Here is a 9,707-nt window from a genome sequence, read left to right as displayed (position 1 = left end):
AAAAATTTCAGCTTTTCAAGCAAACCTCAGGCGATTCTGTACAACTAAAAACAAACGCCTCTTATTGCGCTACCTATCAGAACCTACCAGCTATCGTGGTCATGGTGGATTGTCATAGGTGGAGGATTTTAAGCATCAACGTTTTGTTCATGAGCTGAGATGGATCAACAGATCTGGGTCTCGTCCTCTTGTAAGTCAAGTTTATAAAGCACATTTAAAACTGCAGACGTTACCAAAGTTCTTGTAAGAGCGCAAGAGCATTGAATTAGACGGTTGTGGTGAAGAAAGAGTTGAGTCGAAAGGCAAAGCTCTTGATTTACTAGTTTGGCTATGTTCCACAAGGAGTTTCAACATGTTTGAGCAGAGGGTGGTTCATAAGTGTACTTTGTACCAGGCAACCTTAGGTCAGTGGTCTATGATTGATTTTGTAATCATGACGTCGGACCTGCAGCCATACGTCTTGGACACGTGGGTGAAAAGAGGGGCAGCGCTTCCAACTGATCACCACCTAGTGGTAAGTTGGATCCGGTGGCAGGAGAGACTGCTGGACAGAGCCGGTAAATCCAAACGCATAGTGAGAGCGAATTGGGAAGCGTCTGGTAGAGCCCTCGGTCCCTACGGCTTTCAACTCACACCTCCGGGAGAGTTTTCCACGTCCCATGGGAGGTTGGGGACATGGAATCCAATCCGATCTCTATTGTAGATGCAGCTTCCAAGAGCTGTGGCCTGAAGGTCACTGGTGCCTGTTGGGGCCATGGAATGGAAAAGGACATTCGGTCAGCCTTGAGGAAGTTCTAATTGTTTGGCGACTCAGAAAAGGAGAGCGGACCCTAGCCCAGGCTGTGCTTGGTTTGGGTGGGGAGTTGTTGACCCCGACTGAAAATATTGTTGAGCGGTGGAAGAAGTTTTCTTTATTTTGTAGAAGTTTTTTCTTCTTCTTTTGGCTGCTCCCTACTTCAGGGGTCGCCACAGCGAACTATCTCGCAATAAGACTTGGCGATTGTTTTTACGCCGGACGCCCTTCCTAATGCAACCAGTCTACTGGTTCAACTCAACTTTGACCAAACTTGGTATATTTAATCACATATCAATGGAAACTTTTACAAAAAGCTTAACAAGATATTCAGAGTACATAGCTATATTTAGACGTGGTTACTTGGCCTTGTGGTGTAATCTAACACACCATCAGTAAGCACTTTAAACCACAGGTTCTTGATAAGACTAGATTGAAAACAATAAGAATTCTGTTAGCGGTGTAAAAACGACAATCATTTGTTTTGTTAAAGATTTGTTGCTTAAAATGAAGTACTGTGAAAAATTCAAATGTTGGCCAAGTAACAGTGCTCCTGAGTTTGTTTCTCCTGCTCGAAACAAACTCAAATGTTCCGTTAGAGCATTCTTGTGTCAGTGGGAAAGATAAAAAAATTAAACTCATTCTTTGAAGACATCTTTAAACGCCCATATAGAACATAATGGATGAAAATATGACTTTAAAGTGACTGTACAACTTTTTCATCACTTCCTATCTGGCAACCCTGAGGCAGCAGGAACCATTTTAGCTGCCACGTGATTTTGGAACCAGAGTCTGTGCAGTGGAGGTGTGGGGCTCCTCCCCTGCACGCCGTCATGGTCTTACACGGGTGTCTAAAAGCATTAAATACCTACAGCTAAACGTGGCAGTAATTCATTTCATCCACTCAACCTTTATTTAGACAGGTTAATCCCATTGATATAATATAAATGAAATATAAAGAAATATAAATTATCTCCTAGGTGTACTTGGAGTTTTGGTCCCGTTTTGGATTTGTCTTCCGGATACCTTAGTTTTTGGCCGTAGTTAGCTTAGCAGTATGAGTCAGACTAATCAGGTTCCACTAATTTGCTAACGGTTATTAGCAAAACTAATTTTTCCATTTAGCAGATTAGCATTTTCATTAACTGGAAACCATTATCAGACTAATTAGCTTCCGCTACACTCCCTCGTTTATCGCGGGTGTTGCGTTCCAAAGACCTCCGCGAGAAGTTAAAAATACTAAAATAAATATCGTGTTACTACTTTGCGCTTTTTATCTATATTTTAAGGCTTTATAAACCCTTCCCACACTCTTGCAATGTTCTAAACTCTTAAACCCGTGTAACTTTAACAACATACGTAGGCCTAGCAGTAGCTGCTGTACAGTATACGTTTTATATGGGGACTCACCAGCTCTGCAGAAGCTCGGTTCCGTTCGGTGACCCTGCAGCACGAGTAAGGCCACCGCCTCATCCAGCTTGATGAGCGTGTGCTGCCACTCCAGGAAAGACACTCGGCGAGCAAGGCTGCCCAGGATGTAGTCCACCACCTCAGTCCAGTCCGGACTAGCACCGCGTGACCATAGCCAGGTCGAACCCCGCCGCGGTCAGTTCTCTACAGCCCCGAGCCAGGTCGCACTGAGTCCGGATCAACTGCAACCCAGTTACTCACCAGTGAAGATACAACTGGAAGGATGAGTTCAGCTTCAGGATTTGCCACTGTCCTGCCAGTTCTGTGAGCTTCAGAGATCGCGTAGATTTGCAAAAAAAAAAAACGTTCCCTCCATTTTAGCAGAAAGCAGCGTCTGGAAGCACTGTTGGCTTCTGGGTAACGTAGTTCTTTTGACTGGCAATACAGTGTAGGTTTATTGAAAGAAATTGGAAAATGGCGGCGCCTGTCCGAAGTATTTATTTATTAACTTTTTATCTCGTACAGTCCCAATCACGTGAGAAATATTAAAGTTGACAATCACTGAAAAACCGCAAAAGAGCGAGTCCGCAAAAGTCGAACCGCGGAGTAACGAGGGACTACTGGTTTTGCCGACTTTAAGTCCGCTAACAAAATCCACAAGTTTGTTTCCGTCGGTTGTGGGCGTGTCTCGAAGAGTTCGTTAAACACGCTATTGGCTGACTGCATGAACACGTGAGAAAACGGGATTGGTCGACGCAGAAGCAGCTAGCTAAACGAAGACGTGCGATGCAAACTGACACTTAGCTATTAGCTTACGCTAATATTTTACTTGTTCAGCGGTTTAGCGTTAGCAAAGCAAAATTTTGGTTAGCTGTACCCACCACTGGTTTAAAAAAAAACTTATTTCAAGACCTGTACCAGCAGAAATGAACCCCACTTTGAACCAAACTATATATTTTTTTATTTATTATCATTTTCTTCTATTTGACTACTATGGGAGTTCTGTTACTGGAATAACTGCAAAATAACATTCAAAATATTTTATCTGAAGCAGCCAAAGTGCCTTTTTTATTTATTTATTTTTTAACTCCAGCTCTAGCCTTCTCAATAAGAGTCCCACACACAAACATTGAGTATTGATTACTAGATACTCTCAAAATATATGAAAACCTCTTGATTTTTTTATGAAAATAAACAATGAGAGTTATTTTACATGAGCTGCAGGTGCTTAAAAACAGGCTTTATTTTAAAAATAACCGTTCGGTATGTTTGAAACTCTTATTGTGAAGGATTAAAATAAGTTATTTGCCCTAAATACGCGTAAATGTCTCCTGGGTAGCGGTTCCATTTTGTTTAGATATTTGGTATAATGTCTCCGTTATAATAAAATCTACAACCATTCTAGAGTCTGTGGTTTGAATTTAAAAAGAAAAAATAATAAAGGATGAAACATTAAACCTTGTGCAGGTTGATAAAACGTGTAGACAGCGCCCCCTGGTGGTCAATGAAAGAACACTTCTAAAAGCTTATGAGAAAGTTCTAATAATTCACATCTGTTCCAACTTTTTCATTTAAATTCAGCACATTCTTCAGAAATAACATGAAATAAGACAATATTTAGATTTTCTGCAGAGTTTCTAAATGTTCACCAATGATTTCGTGGTTTTGAGACATCCTAAAAGTTTGTGCACGGCGAGTCTAAAAAGTGTGTATTCATAAAGCGTCTTGGGTTGGGACCGCTGATCAGGGGTCAGTTGATGGATCACACAGTTTGAGCAAAATAATTCATTTGGTGACGTTTAAGGAAACTGGAACACGACTGGTGACTCAGCTCAGAAGAATCCCCGTAAAATAAAACATTCAGTGATAAGAACCGCAGCGTTCTGCACCATCACCACCAGTAACAGACCCTTGGATACATGGTCTGTATTGACTTTATGCAGACAGAACCAGAGCTTTGCCAGTGGATCAGTAGTAACAGAACATTTTACAAGATCTGCACAAGCGTCCAGACCCAAAGACCTCGGGGCTCTCTCTTGTAGACGCCTCAGCTCCATCTAGTGGTGGACACTAGAAACCATTCGTCCAACTGGAGCCTCCAGAACCAGAACTATTCGGTCAAACTCAAATATTTGGTCGGTGGTTGAACGAGGTTTCTTCAGCCCGCACGCAGGTGGAACGTGTATGCACTCGTGCACAGCGCATGTGTTTTTGCCCTTTACATCTGAACCAGAACAGCTTTGTCAGTAGATGGGAGGCGGGACTCCAGCGCAACGTCCAGCCGTGACGCACGCACTTCTTCCAGGTTTCATCCTCTTTTGTGACGATTACAGCGTCCCTCAAATGGAAATGTGGAGCAGTACCCTAATGGGTTAATATAAAATGGAATAAGAAAAAAAGAATGTATAAAATATATAAACACACCTAAATATCGCTGAAAGGATTGCATTATTTTATGGGATGAAAAATAAGGAATCGGATGATGCATTTATAATGGGATTTCAATATGGTAATTTTTCCCCCGACGAGCATCAGCAACGATACTGTGAGGTCATTTAAAACTATTCTGACAAAGTAAAAAACAATGAATTTGGTTTTGTTTATTAACCAAAAAAATAACGATTCACGTCACGATTTTTAAATTACCCCTGTAGGTTTATTTCGGCCACTTTTGTGTCCACGTAAACAAACAAACAAAAAAAACAGTATTCCCATTTCTTTAATTGCAAACAACAAGTACACGTGAAAGTGGCAGGCTTTTGAACTTTATTGGCAATCTTTTTTTGCAACATCCGTCATTTTAATTCCAGTTACAACAGATAAACACCAACAGAGCATCTTGAGACACCTCTTTAATTATTCGTATTTACAAAGACAAACGTGTACTTGTAGATTCACGTGAAGCTCTAACGCAGTCAGGAGGGTCAATCATGCAACACAGCGTCATTTCATCCAAAGGTCCTGATATTGCTGAGGGACACAAGGTTTGGCAAAACACTCGAGCTGTCACAGTTTAGGTTAAAAACAAAAAAACAAACGGGTTTTTGTTTGGGGGACAAATAATTGTGCAAAAGGCAGATTATCCATTTGAGATCATTAATAATTCCAGTTTAAAATAATAATAATAAAAAAACTTGGATGGCTAAGATCGCTTTACTTTTCTACCCCATCAAGTTTAGCAGATTCACAAATTTTACTGTACAGAATGTCAAAGTGCAAATATTAAAAATTAGCATAAGCTCATATATACATTTCATTTGACGACACCCCCCCTTGTCTGGGGGAGGTCCTTATTTCAGGCTCCGCTCACGGAAATTCCCACGCCGACGTCGTTCTTGATCATCGGAGCTGCGTCGCCACGAGAACCTTAACCCCCCCCCAAGTCCCAGAGAGAGATCCGCGAGAACATGCACAGCAGCTAGGTGCACTTGTTCCTTCAACGGGCCGAACCAGAACCGGATCCGTCTGCGGTGACTGGACTACATCTACGTCATCGTTACGCATCAACGATTCAACACGGCCGAGTAAATTGCATAAGACTCTTACACTCCGAGGAGGTTCTTTATTTAAAAATAAAGCCTGGCACGGTCCTTCAGTTCGGACATCGCTTCTTACGGACGGCACCGGAACTGAAGTGGACCGTGTCGGGCCCGGTTTCCACCTGGTAGGACCGGAGAAGCCTGAAGACACGGTTATATCGGATCGCTTGGAAGATTTAAGTGAAGCGTGAGTTCGGATTTTTTTTTTTTATTATACATAATCCAGTTTTGTTAGTCAGGTGCGTTTCTTTGTCCTTAATTTTTCTTTCGATTCAAAACGAGAAAAGGGGAACCAGTACATTCCTCCTACCGTAAACCATTAAGACCAGAAGCTGCTTAAAGCTGGTGGTCTTAAAGGTTTGAAAAATAGCACAACGAATAAATAAATTAGGAGAAAAGACACTTGGACGATACAAAATATTGATGTTTATTAGCATTTGTATGGATTTATGTTTCTTTTCAACACACGTAAACCTGCAGACAGTTTACTGGTTATTAGTAAACCCCCAACTGATCCAACTGGGTTTCCTACAGAAACCATTTTGAATGTGTGATTTCACGTTTGGGGTCAATACGAGTAGAACCGGGCTGTTTCGTTTGAGAACAACCAAAGCATCAGGGATGCGTGTTCTGTATCAGTCCCGGGTTTTCGTGGTTGATCCCGCCGTCTGACAACAAAACAAAAAACACTGTAAAAATCAAGACTCGAAAAACGCCCCGAACCCTGACGACGGCGGACTCGTGAAACCAGCTGGTTTAACCGTTTTTAGGTCCTTGAAGCTTTTTGCGTTTAGCGTGCGAGTTCATTTACCTGAATTCTTCTGCTTTTGATAAGCGACACAAACTGGATGAGGGAAAACAGCACAAGGTTTAAATCAAAAGGCAAATTAAAAAAAAAGCGGTTCCAGGAAATCATCCGAGACCGAAGTGAATCGAGTTGTTTCAACGACACTTGCGCCCCACTTCTCTCCTTCCCCGTTACCTCTCTCCGCTGTTCGGCTCCTGGGGCAGGTCATACGAGGGCGAGGGAAGGAACTTTAAAGCCGTTTTGTAGGGAACCCTGGAGAAAGAGGCATCGGTCACTACAACGAGCTGCTGCGCTCGTCGACTCGTAACGGTTTTACCAAAACGTACCTTTAATAGAGGAAGAAGAGGCGCGTTCTGTGAGACGAGGCCATGTTCTCCGACATGTTGCGAACTTTGAGGTAGTTCACAAACCCCCTGAAGAACAGCAAGAGGCCTGTGCGAGGACAGTCATTAGGTTCCTTTCAGAACGGAGACCCCCATCAAATTGAAAACGTAAATGCACAAAGGCAGGAATGAACCCTGCGCTGCACTCACCCAGCAACAGGAAGATCCACCAGAGCCAGTACTGGCCGTTGAAGTAACCGGTGAAGTAGTCTGAGAACTGAACACAGGCTGAAACTTACACGAGCCGACACCCAAAGAAAGGTCTTGCATTAATAAGAAGCCGGCCGCAGACTTACTCGGACTATGAGGATCCATTTAATGAGGGAAAGGCCGAAGCCGCAGATGGCGCCGTAGCGTCCTGCGATGGTGTTCGTCAGACAGAAGGACAGGCAGAAGCCGATCCAGTTGAACAAGAAGGCCACTAGAGGAACGAGCACACGAGAATATTTAGCTGTTAGAAACGCCCCGTCGCGCATCAGAACACGTTTACTGAGCGTGTAAGACCAGGTCCGTCTTGTAAACGAGTCCCCGAGGCTCAACGGGTTCTCGTCCCGCAGTTTCAACAAACCAAGAACCTAAACGTTCGGCTCCTTCGGGACAATCCTGCTGAGACTTTTGGTATCAGTGCAGCTTTAGCTGTTTAAAATATTTAGCCTTTTCTGACATTTTGTTTCCAATAGAAAATGAATTGAGCTCATTTTACCTCCTTCAAATCTCTAGATGTGTTCACAACTTTTTACTGCTCCTTTCACATTTTGTTCTGCTTCAGCTGCAAAATCAAACTTTTTAGCTACTTTCAGCTGTTTTTTTTAAGCAGTTTTGTGCTTCTTTCTGATAAATACAACATTTTTGTGCTTCTTCTAACTTCTTTCTGCTAATTTCAGCTTGTTAGGCTCCTTTCAGCTTATTTCTGCGTTTCAGCTTTTTCAGCTAATATTTAGCTGTTTCACACCAATTTCAGCCTTTTAAGCTATTTCCACATATTTTGCACTCTATTCAACTTTTTTCAGCCTAATTCAGCAACAACGTGCTCTTTCCACTTCCACCTAGTAATTTAATCTTTCTGATTTTTTTAGCTGCTTTTCGGCCATTTAATTTTTTTTTTACAATTTCAGCTTTTTTCAGATAATTTGCAGTTTTTGTGCTCATGGGCAAACGTGTTCTTTCTGCTTTCTTCTGCTAATTTAAGCTTTAGCTTCCCTTTAAGCATTTTCTTTAGCTGTATTCAGATAAATTCCAAGTTTTTCATGCTATTTTTTGCTACTTTCAACCTAATTAAATTCTTCATGGTAATTTCAGCTTATGCTCTTATCGGTTTTTTTCTGCTAGTTTTACCTTTTTATGCTACTTCAGCTACTATTTAACTGTTTTATGCTAATTTTAGCCTTTTCGGCCAATTCCACATTTAGCTAATTTCAGTTCTTTCCACTTCCTTCTGGTAGTTTAAGCTTCTTTATGCTTTTTCAGCTATTTCTTGTTCATTTCAGCTTTTTTTTATTATTATTAGTAAATTTACAATTTTTTGTGTTAATTTCTAATTATTTAAACCAAATTCAGCAAATATGTACTCCTTCTGCTTTCTTCTGCTTGTTCAATCATTTCAGCATGTTTTTAGCTTCCTTCGGCTGTTCTTCAGCAAGAAGCATCCACACGGCTGTTTTGCAGGAACTGCAGAGTCCCTAATTAATTTTACCGTTAAATAAAGTCCCGGTTGTTGCTCAGAATACGCCACCGTCGTCCACTTCAACAACAGAAAGACCGAACTTACTGAAAAACGCCAACATGAAGATTCCATCGTTCCCAACTCGGAGCTGATCGGCATCACTAAAATCTTCTCTGGGTGAGAAGTCGTCCTCCTGCGGGTAAATGAAACGAGCACACGGCACGTCACGCGCTCGTCGACATACAATGCAACGATTAAATCTATGGAATGGACCGGACGGGCAAAGACCTCGTGTGACCTTTGACCTTGAAGCGGCGGTGATGGAGAGTCTAGTCATACAAAACCACTAACCGCTTACTCAGCGTGTTGTGTTCGATAACATTTAGAAGTTGGATACGTGGAAAAGTTGCTAAAACAAAGTCAGACGGAAAAAAAAATTCCACTGGTGTTTCATGGGACGGTGGAGCAGCGTGAACGCTGCGTCACGCCACGAGGAAAGACGAGCAGCACTGAAACATTTCAGCTGCGCAGTCGGAGACACGACGACAGGTGGGCGGGTCTTCTTACCCGGGGCAGCACTTCCACTGTGGAGGCAGCTATGGCGGCCGCTTTGGCCTTCTCAGCTTCGTCGTACGTGGGCAGGGACGTGGCGACGCTGTAGGGCGGCGGTACTGGGAAGTCCCCTTGGAAACTGGTTTCTGTGGAAAACACAAACAGGATTAACCAAAGCCACGTGTTGGAAACGTTCACACGAGCTACGAACTATACCAGGTGACGCAGCGGTGGCACCCAGGTCAACGGAGGCGTAAGGAGGTGGGGGCGCCTCTCCCGATGACGCAGCGGGGGTCACGTTGGACTCCGCTTGACTCTGGACCTGCCCGGACGCACGGGCTTGAGCTGAGGTGCACGGCTGCTGCTCGCTGCCAGTGGACGAGTCGTCCTCGTTGTGCAACTGAAACAGAAGAACGATAAACGTGACCACCGGCCAGGTGTTGCACATCTGTCCCGAGCTGGTCTGAACCACCGGCCAGGTGTCGCACATCTGTCCCGAGCTGGTCTGCACCACCGGCCAGGTGTTGCACATCTGTCCCGAGCTGGTCTGCACCACCGG

The 9,707-nt window shown here is 43.2% G+C and overlaps 1 protein-coding gene across 1 annotated transcript in view; it reads right to left on the bottom strand.

The window, feature by feature from the left end:
- Positions 1-4,949: 4,949 nt before the first annotated feature.
- The window catches only part of ndfip2 (Nedd4 family interacting protein 2), a 7,096-nt gene continuing 2,338 nt past the window's right edge, over positions 4,950-9,707 (bottom strand). The window contains exons 2-8 of the mRNA XM_037696501.1: positions 9,365-9,548; positions 9,164-9,294; positions 8,702-8,789; positions 7,230-7,354; positions 7,084-7,150; positions 6,877-6,982; positions 4,950-6,802 (exon numbers count right to left, since the gene is read on the bottom strand). Of these exons, the coding sequence (XP_037552429.1) occupies positions 6,879-6,982; positions 7,084-7,150; positions 7,230-7,354; positions 8,702-8,789; positions 9,164-9,294; positions 9,365-9,548 (699 nt within the window). The 3' untranslated portion in view covers positions 4,950-6,802; positions 6,877-6,878. The remainder of the gene's footprint in view (positions 6,803-6,876; positions 6,983-7,083; positions 7,151-7,229; positions 7,355-8,701; positions 8,790-9,163; positions 9,295-9,364; positions 9,549-9,707) is intronic.

This window comes from Nematolebias whitei, chromosome 23, assembly GCF_014905685.2.
Source record: "Nematolebias whitei isolate Nwh7 chromosome 23, NemWhi1, whole genome shotgun sequence".
Classification (NCBI taxonomy): domain Eukaryota; kingdom Metazoa; phylum Chordata; class Actinopteri; order Cyprinodontiformes; family Rivulidae; genus Nematolebias; species Nematolebias whitei.
Note: the sequence above shows the minus strand (reverse complement) of the source record. Positions and strands in the feature narration are given on the sequence as shown.